This window comes from Mercenaria mercenaria, chromosome 13, assembly GCF_021730395.1.
Source record: "Mercenaria mercenaria strain notata chromosome 13, MADL_Memer_1, whole genome shotgun sequence".
Taxonomy (NCBI): Eukaryota; Metazoa; Mollusca; class Bivalvia; order Venerida; family Veneridae; genus Mercenaria; species Mercenaria mercenaria.
Window position 1 is genome coordinate 6,223,915 of NC_069373.1, and position 20,120 is coordinate 6,244,034.

At 34.4% G+C, this 20,120-nt stretch overlaps 1 protein-coding gene across 2 annotated transcripts; it reads left to right on the forward strand.

The window, feature by feature from the left end:
* The first annotated feature begins 377 nt into the window (after window positions 1-377).
* LOC123530555 (uncharacterized protein DDB_G0271670-like) lies at window positions 378-19,227 on the forward strand. 2 transcript variants are annotated; one of them, XM_053521049.1, is made up of 6 exons: window positions 378-804; window positions 1,526-2,206; window positions 3,609-3,711; window positions 4,876-4,933; window positions 13,225-13,385; window positions 18,825-19,227. In XM_053521049.1, exons 1-6 carry the CDS (start codon window positions 402-404, stop codon window positions 18,889-18,891), a joined length of 1,473 nt encoding a protein of 490 aa, XP_053377024.1. In that variant the 5' UTR covers window positions 378-401; the 3' UTR covers window positions 18,892-19,227. The 2 variants fall into 2 exon arrangements, with proteins under 2 accessions (XP_053377024.1, XP_053377025.1); XM_053521050.1 differs by lacking the exon at window positions 13,225-13,385.
* Window positions 19,228-20,120: the final 893 nt, after the last annotated feature.

Genomic DNA, 20,120 nt, shown 5'->3' on the forward strand with positions numbered 1-20,120 from the left:
TTGTGATGACAAAATATTCACTTTCTATTGCCTTCTTTACTGAATATTATTACAGTAAGATCTGTTTTAATTGGCTAGCTACTTTAGGTTACGGAAGTTTGCTTGGTTCTACTCATCTGAGCCTGCTTGATTTTAAAGACGAATTGTCTTCCTGGGACAACACGTTGAGAATTGATCAACAGATAAAATGCGGTTGCTTTTTTATTTTGTCTCTATACGTAGGGAGGGAAATAGTTTTAGTATATCCTGCATTAAAATCAATGCTTCATGTCCCATGTTAGAACCTTTTAAGATAGGTCTAGCTACGTCAAAAATGATCGCACGCGTATTCTTCTAAACGGCTTCGAAATTTTTCATTTCTCAGACATGTTCTTTAATTTCTTTTCTTTTCAGTTAATTTCATGTTGATTCGAAACATATTATTGATATCGCTGGTCTTATCGAAGACTGGATCTGCTTCAACAGCAAGTACTTCAGCAACAACAACAGGTACTTCGACAGCTTCGGAAAACAGTACACACTCTACTGTATTAACTTCACAGTCATCTGCGCCAACTAAAGCTACATCTACGTCTATATCTACATCAAATGTTCCCCCAACTTCATCAGACAGTTCTACACTGGTTTCAACCACAACAACAAGCTCAACAATAGAAGAAACAGCAATAACTTCAGCATCGAATTCTACGAATTCAACATCAGCATCTGTTGATTCTTCTACACAAAGTGTAACAACGCAAATTTCAGACACAGACAATAGATCCTCAACGAGTGTAACAACAACAACAACACCTGCAGCTATAAGTAAAATGTTTATATTGCTTTTGTAGCTATATTTCCTGCGTATTTACATTTTCTAATGAACTCACATGACCATGACGATCGATAAAAGGGGTCATACCAGAGGTAACAACGCCCTATTGAATTACGTCATGACATACGCGTATTTAAACCACGGAAAGCGTTCGTTGTGACGCGACGTTACATTATTTGCACGCACATACACACCTTTATCTGCGAAATAAAATTTGATTGTTTTACTGAAAAATCGCTGCACAATAAGTGCTGAGCAATGAAACAAAATTGATCACAGTGTATCTTTATGATTACTTCCGTGTATTTTCAATTTATCTTGGTATAACAATTAGCATGAAATTTAAGGTCAGGTGTTCAAATTGTTTTATTAAAAAAAAAACATTTTCAAGAAAATGAGCATCTGATTTGCTTTCCATGTGAGTGTATCTTTTGAAATTCAAAATGAACACCAAACTCGTTGTGAATTTTAGGTGTGTCTTGGATGGCCGCGGGATCAACGACGAGTTCAACACGTCTGTTTTTATAGATTTAAATCTAATAATTATTAGACAACAAGTTTGAAAAAGATGCCACTTATAGATATCATAACTTCTGAAGCTACTGCCGTCCAGTTAAAAATCCTTCTCATACAGTATAATATATTTTTTTATTACTATTATTTTTTTTAATACATTAGATTGTTCTAGTTTTATATATGTTTGTGTTTCAGGTACAACAAATGCTGCTGTAGGAGATAATCAAACAACAACACAAGAGGCAATATCAGATGCTTCTTCAACGGCTAATAGTACGTTATATACAGTGTCGTCAACATCAGGAGTCGTACCAAATATAACAGAAGATGGACAAACAACCGTATCACCAGATTCGTCTAGTAATATCACAACTGAAATACCAAATTCATCATCAACGTTAAGTTCTAATGTAACAGATACCAGTGCCAATATATCTTCTGAATCGACAACAAACGCTTCTACCGATATATCCACAGAAAATCCTTTACCTACACAAACGAAGAATGACAGCCTATTGTCATCAAGTACACCTTTGCAATCTACCTTAACTACAATTGGGAGCAATTTAACAACACAAACATCAACATCATCGCAACAAATATCTTCAGATACGTCGGTATCAACGTCATCAACAGAAACACCATATACATCGTCGTCATCATCATCATCACCATCATCATCATCTACAACAACATCAACATCCTCATCATCATCAACAACAACAACAACCACATCAACATCCACAACTAGTTCTACAACAAAGACTCATAGTGTGTCTGTAAGCTATTCAACAATGTCGACACCTTCTGTAAATTCAAGTACAACAACGTCGAGTAGAGACAGAGAAAATATGATTTTAAAGAACACTATTTCAGGTAAAACTTCCTTTCTCCAATTGGTTTCTTTTAGAGTCAGCTCCAAACTTTCCTAAAGAAGCAGACTTACAGTTTTCGCATTTATTCTTCAGTTAAATAATAATCTTAACTTGTTTACATATAGTCATATTCCAAACGTTTATGCATACTTCTGAAACTTTCTTGCGTATGTTAGTAAACTTAAAATCGCTTAGAAAGCAAAATGAACAATGGGCAGAGGTAGCAGTGTTGGTATTCTACATTGTGTTTATTTCACATCTATTTTACAACATTATTTTCTGTGTATATTGACTACATTTTACGTATTAACATTATGCTGTATTGAAGGATTTCAGATTTGGACGGTGTTTATGTTGAATTGTTTAAGATTTTCAGGGTAAGAATAATGACCATGTTTGAACTTTGTCGAAATTAGACAGTAGTAAAAATTCCTATGTTGATTTGAGCCGTGCCATGAGAAAACCAACATAGTGGGTTTGCGACCAGCATGGATCCAGACCAGCCTGCGCATCCGCGCATTCTGGTCAGGATCCATGCTGTTCGCTTACAGTTTCTCCAATTCCAATAGGCTTTAAAAGCGAACAGCATGGAGCCTGACCAGACTGCGCGGATGCGCAGGCTGGTCTGGATCCATGCTGGTCGCAAACCCACTATGTTGGTTTTCTCATGGCACGGCTCATTTGTTTCACAAAAAGTATTATGGTTTAACTGTTTCAAACTTTGATGATAAGAATAATGTCTATGTGTGTTGTCTGTGTGAGAGTAAGAGAGATGACTATGTTTGCATTGTTTCAGATTTAGTGTGTACAAATGGTGTCTAAATTGAACTGTTTCAGATTTTGAGGGTAAAAATTGTAACTGTATTTAACTGTTTAAGACTTTGGGGGTAAGAATCAAGACTATGTTGATATTGTTTCAGATTTATAGGTTGAGTGTGATGCCTGTATTGTAGTGTTTCAAAGTTGCAGGGTAAGATTGATGCCTGTGTTGTAATGTTTCAGATTTTTAGGGTAAGAATGATGCCTGTCTAGTAATGTTTCAGATTTGGAGGGTAAGTGTGATGCCTGTCTTATAATGTTTCAGATTTGGAGGGTAAGAATGATGTATGTCTTGTAATGTTTCAGATTTGGAGGGTAAGTGTGATGCCTGTCTTGTAATGTTTCAGATTTGGAGGGTAAGAATGATGTATGTCTTGTAGTGTTTCAGATTTGGAGGGTAAGAATGATGCCTGTCTTGTAGTGTTTCAGATTTGGAGGGTAAGAATGATGCCTGTCTTGTAATGTTTCAGATTTGGAGGGTAAGAATGATGCCTCTCTTGTATTGTTTCAGATTTGGAGGGTAAGAATGACGCCTGTCTTGTAATTTGTATGGTAGGAATGATGCCAGTGTTGTATTGTTTCAGATTTGGAGGGTAAGAATGACTCCTATGTTATAGCGGTGGTCGTGTTATCATTGCTCCTTGCTGCAGTTATTTGCGCTGTTTTGTTGTTCTTCATTTATCAAAGGTAGGTGTTATATTACCTGAAATACATTTCGATAATTCAGATTTAGAACTACTTCACTTTATTTAAACGCGTTTTTTTCTGTGCCATTAATATTGAAAGTTAACTCAATTGTATCTTAGTATTTCTTACATCTTCTATTTGTGATCAGTTTGTATTGATAATTTGTTTCTGGTACTTGTTTAAACATGTTGAAATTTGTTGATTCAGTTAAATGTTATGGTGTATTTTTTAAAATGTCTTATTCAGAAGAAAAGAATTATTCCAGGTATGCAATCCAAACACAGACTGAGTATATGGGACGCCAAATCTGCATTTATAATAATATATTCATTATACTAAAACCGCCGAAATTTTAATTGCAGTGAAAATGAACATTGCAAAAATTAATCTTATTATATTATACAAATGGTTTTATATTCAAGGACCAAAGAAATGGAAATAATCTTATGAAGCAGTTTATGTTTGATTTATCAAATGTCATGAGGAAATTGTTTTTATGAAAGTCAATCCTAGACTGGGTATCATTTTCTAGTTTTCTATACAGCTTTAAACACTTTGCAAAGATACCATGTGTAAAAAGAAACCAATAATTTGGTGTTCCATTTTCACCTGATGCATCCAGCATGTGTCACAATGCAGTGTTTACACGGCATATGTGTTCCTTTAGTTGCCATTACACAAATCATCATTCATCGTCCTTCAACCCTACCTTGAATATTTTCAGTAAGCCAATCACTTTAGTCAGTAAATGAAACTAGCTTGTGGACTATATGTGCTGATAGACTGCATCATTTGAATTCCCCGTTTACACCAACACAACATAATTGTCCACGTGTTTTGCATTTTCTAATACTTTAAAGTTTCAAAATAAATTGTTATGGTTAGATATTGCATGACATAGATACGTAGATCAAATTATTTTACATGTAATTTTGAATTTAACTTTAAAGCCAGATCTACCTAAATATTAATTTTATAATTGTCTTTTATATCAGCCGGTTTCTTTTGAATATTTTTCTGAATTATTTACATATCAAATATAAAGCTTAACTAGTAACTTATGACTAATTACATAGTAGTACAGGTTATTCCGATGGGTACTTGTAAACTAGAGTATGTGTGCACATGATTATAGAAATTGATGGTTTATTTTTAAACTTTTAGGTGTAGGAAGCCGAGAACATTTTTTGAAGATATCGACGAAGATCTTCAAAGCCCAACAGTAAGTATATGTGCTGCCAATATATGCATCAAATGGAATAAAACATTTAAGATGCACCGATTAAGTAGCAGCAATCAGCTTTGTACAACGCCATAATATGCTCAAACTTTAATGCCATATTCAAACAGCCATTATTGTAACTACAATTTTAACTTCATATATATATATTGAAACTTGGTATCTCGAAGTCCAAGGGATCGAGATAACCGAAATTCAACTTAAAATTTTGTGCACTTGTTATCAGGGCGGGACTTAAAATGTCTTCGAGATAGCCGGAATTTTCAGATAAGCGAAATCGAAATATCGAGTTTCAACTGTGTATATACATTGATATACATTGCAGAATAATTCAATTTATGATAACAAGCTGTATGGACTATTAGTAACCAGATTGCATGCTTATTATTTGATATTTAACTGTTTAGCTATTCTTTAACTTTAAAGTCTATGTACGGTCCCAGATTGTAGTGTTATACCTAGAGCTCAAAAAAGACAGGATGATGTCTGAAAGAGGAAGAACATTGTTTTAAATGGTAATGGTACCGTAGCAGCGGTTTCATGTTCAGACGTGTATACAGGGTGATCACTAATATCTGATGCAATTTCGTATATCTGTATTGTCTATGAATATTTCTACTTTAAGCATGTTATCAGAGAGGATTAGCTTACAGTTTAAAGTTGTATTTGACAGATATAACATGTACATATTTACCTTTCAGTATAAAAGGTACTCAATATTTCCAAAGGTGTGGTTTACCAAAATGATCAATCCAATCCAAGCCCGCCCGCTTAGCTCAGTAGGTAGAGCGTTGGTCTACGGATTGCGGGGTCGTGAGTCCGATCCTCGGGCGGGGCTTATGTTCTCCATGACTATTTGATAAACGACATTGTGTCTAAAATCATTAGTCCTCCGCCTCTGATACATGTGGGAAAGTTGGCAGTTACTTGCGGAGAACAGGTTTGTACTGGTACAGAATCCAGGAATACTGGTTAGGTTAACTGCCCGCCGTTACATGACTGAAATACTGTTGAAAAACGGCGTTAAACCCAAAGCAAACAAACAAACAAACAATTTGATCCTATCCAAAATAATTTCGACGTTCATTCACCAGACTGGTGCCCCAGTTAATCTTCTCGAATCTAGAAATATACACATGCAATAATAAAAGCTTGCCATAAATGAGAAATGCACAGCATAAACATAGAAACAGGAACATCTGTCATTGGTGGAAATGTCTGAGGATGATTATTTTAATTTATTACATGAGTACCTATAAATAGTAACATATTTGTGCTGAAAATTCTCTCATTATCGCATTGTGTCATGCATTATCACATTATCATAATAAGCCCCGGGGCCATTATCGATAATGGCCCTGGCGTTAGCGCGGGAAATTAACGTCCGTAAACAGAAATGACGTCATGGCGTTTCATGGAGGTAAAACAGCGAATATTTCCGTTTTATTTTATCATCTTGAGCGTAACATCGTGTATTCTTCGTGAAATAACGTATTTTTTTCCCTAAATTGTGCAATAAGCAAGAAAGTACAACTATCCAGGTATTTGATTTTATACAGTAAATAGACTCTTATACAAATAATATAGAAACTGAAAAGCTGAAATTTATTGTGCCAGAAGATGCAAGTAGATCTACCCATAAAAATGACACAAAAAACATTTCTTACTATATTATAGGTAAACATGTAATAAACAGGTAAATACATGGGAGAGCGGTGCCTTTGAGTGATAATGGCCCTGGAAGAAGATAATAGCCCTCGGGCTAAAGCCCTCGGGCTATTATCACCTTGCCAGGGCCATTATCACTCAAAGGCACCGCTCTCCCATATATTAACCTATACTTAAGGAACGTCATTTTATGATTACTCTGTAGTTCAATGATTTTAATCAGTGGAAAGGAACGTCATTTTATGATAACTCCGTAGTTCAATGATTTTAATCAGTGGAAAGGAACGTCATTTTATGATTACTCCGTAGTTCAATGATTTTAATCAGTGGAAAGGAACGTCATTTTATGATTACTCCGTAGTTCAATGATTTTAATCAGTGGAAAGGAACGTCATTTTATGATTACTCCGTAGTTCAATGATTTTGATCAGTGGAAAGGAACGTCATTTTATGATTACTCCGTAGTTCAATGATTTTAATCAGTGGAAAGGAACGTCATTTTCTGATTACTCCGTAGTTCAATGGTTTTAATCAGTGGAAAGGAACGTCATTTTATGATTACACTGTATATTCAATGATTTTAATCAGTGGAAAGGAACGTCATTTTATGATTACTCTGTAGTTCAATGATTTTAATCAGAGGAAAGGAACGTCATTTTATGATTACTCTGTAGTTCAATGATTTTAATCAGAGGAAAGGAACGTCATTTTCTGATTACTCCGTAGTTCAATGATTTTAATCAGAGGAAAGGAACGTCATTTTATGATTTCTCTGTAGTTCAATGATTTTAATCAGTGGAAAGGAACGTCATTTTATGATTACACTGTAGTTCAATGATTTTAATCAGAGGAAAGGAACGTCATTTTATGATTACTCTGTATATTCAATGATTTTAATCAGTGGAAAGGAACGTCATTTTATGATTACACTGTATATTCAATGATTTTAATCAGTGGAAAGGAACGTCATTTTATGATTACACTGTATATTCAATGATTTTAATCAGAGGAAAGGAACGTCATTTTATGATTACTCTGTAGTTCAATGATTTTAATCAGTGGAAAGGAACGTCATTTTATGAATACTCTGTAGTTCAATGATTATAATCAGAGGAAAGGAACGTCATTTTGTCATTACACTGTATATTCAATGATTTTAATCAGTGGAAAGGAACGTCATTTTATGATTACTCTGTAGTTCAATGATTTTAATCAGAGGAAAGGAACGTCATTTTGTGATTACTCTGTAGTTCAATGATTTTAATCAGTGGAAAGGAACGTCATTTTATGATTACTCTGTAGTTCAATGATTTTAATCAGAGGAAAGGAACGTCATTTTGTGATTACTCTGTAGTTCAATGATTTTAATCAGTGGAAAGGAACGTCATTTTATGATTACTCTGTAGTTCAATGATTTTAATCAGAGGAAAGGAACGTCATTTTGTGATTACTCTGTAGTTCAATGATTTTAATCAGTGGAAAGGAACGTCATTTTATGATTACACTGTATATTCAATGATTTTAATCAGTGGAAAGGAACGTCATTTTATGATTACTCTGTAGTTCAATGATTTTAATCAGAGGAAAGGAACGTCATTTTGTGATTACACTGTAGTTCAATGATTTTAATCAGTGGAAAGGAACGTCATTTTGTGATTACACTGTATATTCAATGATTTTAATCAGAGGAAAGGAACGTCATTTTGTGATTACTCTGTAGTTCAATGATTTTAATCAGTGGAAAGGAACGTCATTTTATGATTACACTGTATATTCAATGATTTTAATCAGTGGAAAGGAACGTCATTTTATGATTACACTGTATATTCAATGATTTTAATCAGTGGAAAGGAACGTCATTTTATGATTACACTGTAGTTCAATGATTTTAATCAGTGGAAAGGAACGTCATTTTGTGATTACACTGTATATTCAATGATTTTAATCAGTGGAAAGGAACGTCATTTTATGATTACTCTGTATATTCAATGATTTTAATCAGAGGAAAGGAACGTCATTTTATGATTTCTCTGTAGTTCAGTGATTTTAATCAGTGGAAAGGAACGTCATTTTATGATTACTCTGTATATTCAATGATTTTAATCAGAGGAAAGGAACGTCATTTTATGATTTCTCTGTAGTTCAATGATTTTAATCAGTGGAAAGGAACGTCATTTTATGATTACTCTGTAGTTCAATGATTTTAATCAGAGGAAAGGAACGTCATTTTATGATTACACTGTAGTTCAATGATTTTAATCAGAGGAAAAGAACGTCATTTTGTGATTACACTGTATATTCAATGATTTTAATCAGTGGAAAGGAACGTCATTTTATGATTACTCTGTATATTCAATGATTTTAATCAGTGGAAAGGAACGTCATTTTGTGATTACTCTGTAGTTCAATGATTTTGATCAGTGGAAAGGAACGTCATTTTATGATTACTCTGTAGTTCAATGATTTTAATCAGAGGAAAGGAACGTCATTTTGTGATTACACTGTATTTCAATGATTTTAATCAGAGGAAAGGAACGTCATTTTATGATTACACTGTAGTTCAATGATTTTAATCAGAGGAAAGGAACGTCATTTTGTGATTACTCTGTAGTTCAATGATTTTAATCAGAGGAAAGGAACGTCATTTTATGATTACTCTGTATATTCAATGATTTTAATCAGTGGAAAGGAACGTCATTTTATGATTACACTGTAGTTGAATGATTTTAATCAGAGGAAAGGAACGTCATTTTGTGATTACTCTGTAGTTCAATGATTTTAATCAGAGGAAAGGAACGTCATTTTATGATTACTCTGTAGTTCAATGATTTTAATCAGTGGAAAGGAACGTCATTTTATGATTACTCTGTATATTCAATGATTTTAATCAGAGGAAAGGAACGTCATTTTATGATTTCTCTGTAGTTCAATGATTTTAATCAGTGGAAAGGAACGTCATTTTATGATTACTCTGTAGTTCAATGATTTTAATCAGAGGAAAGGAACGTCATTTTATGATTACACTGTAGTTCAATGATTTTAATCAGAGGAAAGGAACGTCATTTTGTGATTACACTGTATATTCAATGATTTTAATCAGTGGAAAGGAACGTCATTTTATGATTACTCTGTATATTCAATGATTTTAATCAGTGGAAAGGAACGTCATTTTGTGATTACTCTGTAGTTCAATGATTTTGATCAGTGGAAAGGAACGTCATTTTATGATTACTCTGTAGTTCAATGATTTTAATCAGAGGAAAGGAACGTCATTTTATGATTACTCTGTATATTCAATGATTGTAATCAGTGGAAAGGAACGTCATTTTATGATTACACTGTAGTTCAATGATTTTAATCAGTGGAAAGGAACGTCATTTTATGATTACTCTGTAGTTCAATGATTTTAATCAGTGGAAAGGAACGTCATTTTATGATTACACTGTAGTTCAATGATTTTAATCAGAGGAAAGGAACGTCATTTTATGATTACTCTGTATATTCAATGATTGTAATCAGAGGAAAGGAACGTCATTTTATGATTACTCTGTATATTCAATGATTGTAATCAGAGGAAAGGAACGTCATTTTATGATTACTCTGTAGTTCAATGATTTTAATCAGTGGAAAGGAACGTCATTTTATGATTACACTATAGTTCAATGATTTTATTCAGAGGAAAGGAACGTCATTTTATGATTACTCTGTATATTCAATGATTGTAATCAGAGGAAAGGAACGTCATTTTATGATTACTCTGTATATTCAATGATTGTAATCAGAGGAAAGGAACGTCATTTTATGATTACACTGTAGTTCAATGATTTTAATCAGTGGAAAGGAACGTCATTTTGTGATTACACTGTAGTTCAATGATTTTAATCAGTGGAAAGGAACGTCATTTTGTGATTACTCTGTACTTCAATGATTTTGATCAGTGGAAAGGAACGTCATTTTGTGATTACTCTGTAGTTCAATGATTTTGATCAGTGAAAAGGAACGTCATTTTGTGATTACTCTGTAGTTCAATGATTTTGATCAGTGAAAAGGAACGTCATTTTGTGATTACTCTGTAGTTCAATGATTTTGATCAGAGGAAAGGAACGTCATTTTGTGATTACTCTGTAGTTCAATGATTTTGATCAGAGGAAAGGAACGTCATTTTGTGATTACTCTGTAGTTCAATGATTTTAATCAGAGGAAAGGAACGTCATTTTATGCTTACTCTTTAGTTCAATGATTTTAATCAGTGGAAAGGAACGTCATTTTATGATTACTCTGTACTTCAATGATTTAGAATATCTTTAATATGGAAGGTTAAATGTATACATGTGGTGTATGAAATGAAACGTTAAAGTATGGACAATTACCCTGTCTAATTACATGTTTTGTAAAAATGTTCATATAGGACATAGCCATAGGAAATCGTATCAGGTGTTATGGATCACCTTGTATTTTTTGTCTGATGTTGACTGTCCGGTTTTAAATTTGCAGAGCTTCGTATGTTTCAACAATCATAGTATTTACAACATTAAATTTTCTGACTGTGTAGCAAATTTTGAAAATTATATTAACATTTATCAGCATGTTTGAAAGTTCAAATTTCACACATTAATTCAACTTATCATGGGCGGTATGATATAATTTAAAAAGTTTATGCTCTGAACGTAGCAAAATGTGAGATGGTAGGAAGGAGGATGTACTGGTATAATACAAAAATTATTGCGTTTTATGTTTGAACATCCATTAGAAGGGGCATAGTAATCTTTTGACTGTTGAAACTGTGTAAATAACAATGCTATATTATAACAAATCACAGACCTGCATGTTGCAGGTATCAACACTTTTTGCTAACCAGTCCTTGCGTAGGTCATATGCTTTTGGTACAAGGTAGTACCATGTAACGGCGTAACATCTTAAATCAATATGTCGCAAATGATATATTATGACTGATGTAAACGCTTCGTTTAAAAACTTTCTGATGTATACGGAATCCTGTTTCCGCCATAGACTTTTCGACCAGGTAGATACGGGACATCTTTAAAATTAAGCATTTAATTTCAATTTGCCGCGCTATAGTTTTTCCGCGAAAAGTCGAAATCTTGAAGTTAACACGAAAATTGTCTCACAAATTTCAACTTCTCGGCCAAAAATTTACCATGAAAAGTAGAAATTAGTAGAGCTAATTTCAACTTTTCGTGATAAGATATTTCCTCGAAAAGTTTAAAAGTCGAAGTTTGTAACGGGACTTTTCGTGCAAACACCAACTTGTCGACCCATGGACTATCTTCAACTTTTCGACCAAGACTTTGGTCGATATTATCGCTTAAATTTCGCTTTGTCGTTCCAGGACGATTTTTACCGGGGTTCGTAACTTCGTATTCTCTTACGCGGTAATCGGTGTCTTGGTAAAATTGTATATTATCACCGTTTATTTTCGAAATTTCTTTTCTTTAGAAGACGATATTCGACATTATTTTTTTTTAACTTTCGTACCTGCATCGTCTCCATTCTTTTGTGAGGAAATAAGATACACCGCGGATAAATGGTGCTGCCGAAAATTTATCCTACCGCGACAACTTGAAGTTAAGATGGCGCGGAAACAAGAACTGACACGAAAACGGTAAAAGTTAAGACTTTAATTTCTACTTTTCGCCCTACAAATTCATTCGATAAGTTCGTTTGCACGACAATTGTCGCGTTACTTTTCACAGAATACAATTGCAGGCCAAGCAATGAAAGTTATTTTTCAAATGAACAAATATCTATATAGATTTGTAAGCATATCTGTGTTATATTTTGATAGACTTTTTAGCCCAATTTTGAATTATAGTAGAGAAGTATGGGGCTTTGTGCCGGGTAATGCTATAGAAAGAGTTCATTTGCAGTTTTGCAAAAGTATTTTAGGAGTTAAAAAAAAACACTCAAAACGACTTTATATATGGTGAACTTGGTAGAGTTGCTTATCAAACACAACGTCATTACAATATTTTGAAATACTGGATAAAAATTATGCATGTACAAGAAGAAAAAGATATGTCAATAAAGTTTATACTTTACTGAAACATGATTTGGAAACAGACCAAATAAAACAAACTGGTGCTTTTTATCTCTATTGTGCTCTTTAGGTTTTTATGACGCCTGGCTTATGCAAAAAGTAGGAAATGTTGATGTGTTTTTATCTGTTGTAAAAACAGACTGAAAGATCATTTTGTATAAAACTGGTCAAGTAGGCTAGAAGATTCTAGTATGTTAATAACCGTCTCCGTTTAAATAATTGTCTCACCTTTTCCATGTTGTTAACCTCATGGGCCAGTTGGCCTAAAGGAACATTTGCAATAAACTTGTCAAACTTTTTAACTTTTCGAGGAAATATCTTAGCGCGAGAAGTTGAAATTAGCTCTGCTCTGATATTTGTAAGACAATTGTCGTGTTAAAAACTTCAAGATTTCGACTTTTCGCGGAAAATTTATAGCGCGGCAAGTTGAAATTAAATGCTTAATTTCAAGTTGCCGCGTATCTATCTGGTCAAAAAGTCGATAGCGGAAACAGGATTCCGTAGGTATACGCATCATTTTCAAACTTACCATATTGCTCGTTTTAAGAGGGGATCGGGGCGCGGTCAAACAGGATCAGGCGGAATTCACTCTCAGCGTCACAGAAGTCTTTGGAACAGTGTCATGATAGACTTTTCACATAGCAGTGAGGATAAACCCGAGAGAAACGGCAGTCAAACGTCATCTTTTCAAAGGATTCCTGCTACAGTGTAAACACGTTTATCTACACGCCAAAATGTGTTACATAACGCTTGAATGTATCTTTCAAAGGTCTCCTGCTACAATGTTAACACTCTTATTTAAACGCAAAAATGTATTAATTACATAACGCTTGAATGTATCTTTCAAAGGTCTCCTGCTACAATGTTAACACTCTTATTTAAACGCAAAAATATGTTTCAAAACGCTTGAAATGTTTCTTCCTAAGGCTTCCTCTTACAGTGTAAACACTCATATCTGAACGCTTGTAATGTATCTTCCTAAGGCCTGCTCCTACTACAATGTAAACACTCTTAGCTAAACTCAAAAATATGTTACACGTCGCTTGAAATGTTTCTTCTTGAGGCCTCCTCTTACAATGTAAACACTCTTATTTAAACGCAAAATTTTGTTATGTATCTTTCTAAGGCCTCCTCTTACCACAACGTAAACACGCATATCTATACGCAAAATATGTTATATAAAGCTTTAAATGTGTATTCCTAAGGCCTCTTACTTCAGAGTTTTATGTTTTTGTTGTTTTTGTTTTACTAGGTTTAGCGCCTTTTATTCAACAGTATTTCATGTGTTTGAATTCTGTACCAGCTTTGACCTGTACTCCACTTTCCCACATGAATCAGAGGAAGTGAACAATTTTAGGCACCAATGTCTTATATCAGCGGCCATGGATAACATACGCCCCACCAGGCTGTCGGACGATCCGTAGATCTGTAGACTTGCACTCTCCTGCTACAGTGAAATACTGTTTGAATGCAGGCAAAAGGTGTTATTTAACGCCTGACATGCATCTTTCCCTTCTCGATACATATTCCTCTCGTAACAATAACCAATCATTATTATAGTCTTTATGTAGTCTGCGTACCCAGTATCTATACATCTTTAAATACACGGCAGAAGGGTTTCATGTTAGGAGAGCTGTTTTCTAAGAACGTTGTTATTCCTGTTTTATCTTCGTCTGATTCTGTACAAAATATCGTTTTGTAAAACATTTAATTTTTCATGATGCAGGAAGGCTTTTAAGGGATTTTCTGTTTTGTTGATATTGTTTTAGAGATAGATATATGTACATGTAATGTCGAGTTCACGGTACGTCTTGTGTGATTTATTGAAGAAGTACTTTAATTCCTACTCTCTATCTATTTTATTGGTGTTTATAACAATGCTCACAGAGAAGTCATGCATACCTAGTCCCATTTTAGATTACAAATCTTTACCTCATTTTGAAGAATATTCTTCAAGTGACAAACACTGAAAAGAAAACAGGAGTCAATATGTCATCAAAAAAAAAATGTTTTCTTTTCTGTAATATTTGGTAACTATAGTTGCATCACTGCTGTGCCACGTATGTATGTTCATACTAGCATTGAGTGTTGTCTCTCAATTTTATCCATAATATATTAAAAGTGAAATTTAAACGCATACTACCTCTGTCACCATCTCTGTCACCGGGTGGGCCGGTGGTCTAGTGGTAACACGCTTGGCTGTTAATCCAGAGGTCCGGGATACGAATCCCTGTCCAGGCACTGGAAATTTCTGATATGCTCTTGAGTGTCTCCCACCTAACTAAGAGGCCTGTACTGGTTCTTCCCAGGAAAGGCGGCTTCACGTGTATCGGTGCTATAGGCCGGGCACATTAAAGAACCAGACTGTCTATTAGCAAAGAGCTAGGCTAAGTTAGCCGGACAGGCCTTATCTAAAAATAATTATTCTCTATCTGTTCTGGGGATTTTATCTCATCTATCCCTCTGGTCAGATCGCTCTGTGTCTGTACTAGTAGAGGAAGAATTTCGCGCCCTATGTGGCTGCGTTTGCTGTATTTAAAGCGTCTTTTTATCATAAAAAGGGGCTATATAAATCTGGTATAATGATAATTTAATAATAATAATAGAAATAATAATTATAATAATAATAAAACATTATATCCCGTAACATGTTCGCAATTATGCGACTATACCAGATGGTCCCCGCTCTGGCTCCTTTGGCATACTAGACCAAATGTTTCCAGCTCTTGTTTCTTTAGTGTACTAAATCAGATTATTCCCGTCTGGCTCCTTTGGCGTACTAGACCAGATGTTTCCAGCTCTGGCTTCTTTAGTGTACTAAATCAGATTATTCCCGTCTGGCTCCTTTGGCATACTAGACCAGATGTTTCCAGCTCTGGCTTCTTTAGTGTGCTAAATCAGATTATTCCCGTCTGGCTCCTTTGGCATACTAGACCAGATGTTTCCAGCTCTGGCTTCTTTAGTATACTAAATCAGATTACGGTATTCCCGTCTGGCTCCTTTGGCATACTAGGCCAGATGTTTCTAGCTCTGGCTTCTTTAGTGTACTAAATCAGATTATTCTCGTCTGGCTCCTTTGGTATAATAGACCAGATGTTTCCTGCTCTTGCTTCTTTAGTATACTAAATCAGATTATTCCCGTCTGGCTCCTTTGGCATACTAGACCAGATGTTTCCAGCTCTGGCTTCTTTAGTATACTAAATCAGATTATTCCCGTCTGGCTCCTTTGGTATAATAGACCAGATGTTTCCTGCTCTTGCTTCTTTAGTATACTAAATCAGATTATTCCCGTCTGGCTCCTTTGGCATACTAGACCAGATGTTTCCAGCTCTGGCTTCTTTAGTGTACTAAATCAGATTATTCCCGTCTGGCTCCTTTGGCATACTAGACCAGATGTTTCTAGCTCTGGCTTCTTTAGTGTACTAAATCAGATTATTCCCGCCTGGCTCCTTTGGCATACTAGGCCAGATGTTTCTAGCTCTGGCTTCTTTAGTGTACTAAATCAGATTATTCCCGTCTGGCTCCTTTGGCATACTAGACCAGATATTTCCAGCTGTGGCTTCTTTAGTGTACTAAATCAGATTATTCCCGTCTGGCTCCTTTGGCATAATAGACCAGGTGTTTCCTGCTCTTGCTTCTTTAGTATACTAAATCAGGTTATTCCCGTCTGGCTCCTTTGGCATACTAGACCAGATGTTTCCAGCTCTTTGGCATACTAGACCAGATGTCTCTAGCTCTGGCTTCTTTAGTATACTAAATCAGATTATTCCCGTCTGGCTCCTTTGTCATACTAGACCAGATGTTTCCAGCTCTTGCTTCTTTAGTGCACTAAATCAGATGGTTCCCGCTCTGGCTCCTTTGCTAGACCAGATGTTTCCAGCTCTTGCTTCTTTAGTGCACTAAATTAGATGGTTCCCGCTCTCGCTCCTTTGCTAGACCAGATGTTTCCAGCTCTTGCTTCTTTAGGGCACTAAATCAGATGGTTCCCGCTCTGGCTCCTTTGCTAGACCAGATGTTTCCAGCTCTTGCTTCTTTAGTGCACTAAATCAGATGGTTCCCGCTCTGGCTCCTTTGCTAGACCAGATGTTTCCAGCTCTGGCTTCTTTAGTATACTAAATCAGATGGTTCCCGCTCTGGCTCCTTTACTGGACCAGATGGTTCCAGCTGTGTCTTCTATAGATAAAATTCTGTATAATCTATTTTTACTTTGGTGGCACGAGATAGCTAGGTAGTAAATACTTTAAAAGCACATCTAAAATAATTTATTGCAATAACTTTTCCAGAAAAATGCACAATTTTAGTATTTTAAGTATTAATGCGAAATTAATGAAATATCAAGAAAATATTATTTATTGCTGAATTTTTTTTTCAGAAAAAAATAATGCACACAATTCCTGGAAAAGTTACAAATTATCGCGATAACTACCTGCCTATATCGTGGCAGAAATAGTTTACACATCTATCTTCAATTTGCCATATCTAAAATCAGGTAAAATATTATGGCTTTTAAAAAAATTCCATGTAGATCTAGAATCGACTACATGTATTTATTTTGAAACTTGGTCAATATTCTGTATCTGCATCACAAAAGGTTGTTTTCTTTTGATAAAAAATCTGAAATTTAGTGATTTTAGTTTTTGAAAAAATGAATCGAACAATCTAGGACACTTACATCATTTTCAAGGAATATGATAATGGTTTTCGTAAGTTTTCGTTGTGCTGAATTTCATTCTTTTCCTCCACTACTCTGCTTTGTACTATGTATATCAAATCTTAACTCCTTAAGCCTTTGCCATGATACTTGAACACGATGTTTTATAATAAGAATAATACTTTGTAATGAAGTGGTTCGAAGTTTTATCCTCAGAGTTTTCAAGCATTTAATGAGTTAGTTTAATAAGGACAAAACATGTGTGCATACATGAGAAGTTTATTTCTGCATGCATGTTTATAGTCAGTATGACTTGAAGCGTTAACTTCCATTTCAGGAGCATGCCGTTGCTTTTTACGCCATTTTAAACTGTCGTCTTGTTAATTAACGTTTATGAACAGCGATATTTTATTTTTTCTCAAAAACAAATTTATATCATTTTTCCAATAATGGTGCGTATAATTACTTTAGTAATAAAGAGGAGCCATTTCTTCGCGGAATAGTATTGCGCTACTAAAGTCTAAAAATATCTTGATAAAGCGAAGTTTTCTGAAAAGTGTGTATCATTAGTCGACAATTTCCTGGAAGTATTATTACCATACTTAGTGCGTAAGTGTCCATAGCTAGATACCTTTCTCAATGCTTTCCAAAATTATTGTGATATTTCGAAAATCTGGAAAGGTTTATCTCAATAACCTAATTAAGTTTCCTGGAAAAAAATTAATTGCGGTAATGTTTTCAGAGAAATGCACATCGTGATAGCCACCAAGATATGTAGTGTCAGTTTCTAGCATTGACATGAAATTTTGCGCTAAAACATCTTCAGGAAATTAAAAAAGACATCTAGAAAATATTATTTTATGCTGTTATGTTTTCAGAAAAATGCACATATTTCCTGGAAAGTTTAGAATGTAATCGTGACAGCAACTTCGCTATCTCGTGGCAGAAATATGCCATCATAAGAACTCGTGTATTATCTCTCGGTGAAAATCTAAACACCTATGACTAGTAGCTTTAAATTTCAAAGGGTTAGTTAACTCCCGTAACAGTTACTTCATGCAGTTGATTTCCAATCTTTTATGTTTTACATGAAGAGCTTAAGATCCCATTACAGTGCAAAAACTAAAGAGATTGTGTATGTCTGTATGCTACTTTCTTTTTAATTAACACTTTCATAACATTTGTTTTACGTCCGTATCTGAATAGTTGTTACTTGAAATATTTTATGTCGGAAATAAAGTTTTTATAATTATGCTATTAACGTTTAGCGACATATTCTAGCAATGTCTTCCACATTTTCATAAACAGAACACTTTTTAGTTGTATCATAGATATGTTATTTAGTTAATTCATTTCTATACTAGGCAATCTAATTACATTAGCATTTCGCACCCTCTTAAATTTGTTGAAATTTTATATTAATGGCTTCAGAACAACATATTCGTTAAATTATGCAGTGTATTACTTGGTCATGTTTTGACATATATTTATTTCAGTATCGAAGAGCCAAAGTCAGTTTCAGAAGCGAAGGAAGATCAAATCTGTTTGGAACAGACAGAATAAGTAGAGTATCAGTTAGTGATCATACAGACTCCACCTCAAACAAAACATCCACAACGACTTTTTCTAGGAGTAATTTAAGTGAAAATAGTGTCCGATAGCTGCCTTGGACTTTAATTGTATTTTTATCCGTGCATTTTGTTATTTTAAAGCCGGAGTAGAATGAATGTCTTTCTATTTTTAATTGCCAAAAGATATGCAAGAGACTGTCTTTGAAATGATTCTTGTTGATTCTTGTGGATGGATAACAGTTTGCAGAGTGGCCGTACTTGTTATGAGGCACAAATGAGAGGACTGATCATTGATTTGTGGCAAAACAGATTTTTTGATAGTGAGAGAGATCATGTAACACCAGTTTAGTTGACTTGTTATAGGAGGTAGTATTGTCACTTTCCTATGTTTTGTACTGATCACAATGTACTGTGTGGTTAGTTTGAGTGTTACAAAATAAACTAGTATCTTATTAGAATATAAAATAATCCTGTATTGATAATGTAGACATGTTATTCTGGCTAATACAAGTGTACGGACCTAACGGATAATATAGAGATTTTATTTGGTTAAATAGCTTTGTATGGACCGTATTTTAAATGAAAAACAATCTTATTCCGATAAAAAAAACTGCACAGATCTTTTTGATAATGTAGAGATCATATCCAGGTAAATACCTCTGTACGGACGAGTTGTTATTCCGATAAACACCTCTGTATTGACTCTGTTGATATAATAGAGATCTTGCTCAGACAGATAACTCTGTCGGTTTTTTTGAAAAATGTGTGGTTTATGTAATTATAATTTATGTTTAGTTTAATATATTTATTTTGGAAAATCTATCACATTTACATTTTTCACAAATAGGAAAACATATTACGAAAGATAACTTACAATTTATATTTTGTTTCATCTGTTTTGTGGCTGCCACATACTTTCTCATTTATGTAGATAATTTTCTCTAAAATGTCACATATCCCGTTCTTATCTTTTTTCTTTTATCAGTTTTGCGCATGCGTCAAGATGGTGGTTTGAAATTTTTGAACTGGTGAAAAAATAAACTAAAATGTTAAATTTGGAGTAATATAGACGGAAGTATTTATTCAGGTTTGCACCAAATGTTGTGTTATAGCATTTCTTAGCTTTTGTGACTAGTTTGTGATTAGTTTCATGGGGAGAAAACGTAAAACAGATGTGATATCTCCTGGTAGCGATAACAAAGAGGTGAAAAGGAAGGACAC

Coding starts and splice junctions, on each gene's coding strand:
- LOC123530555 (XM_053521049.1), top strand. CDS start 402: ATGTTGATTCGAAACATATTATTGATATCGCTGGTCTTATCGAAGACT. Junction 2,207..3,608: donor TTTAAAGAACACTATTTCAG/GTAAAACTTCCT, acceptor GTATTGTTTCAG/ATTTGGAGGGTAAGAATGAC. Junction 13,386..18,824: donor CAAAGGATTCCTGCTACAGT/GTAAACACGTTT, acceptor TATTTATTTCAG/TATCGAAGAGCCAAAGTCAG.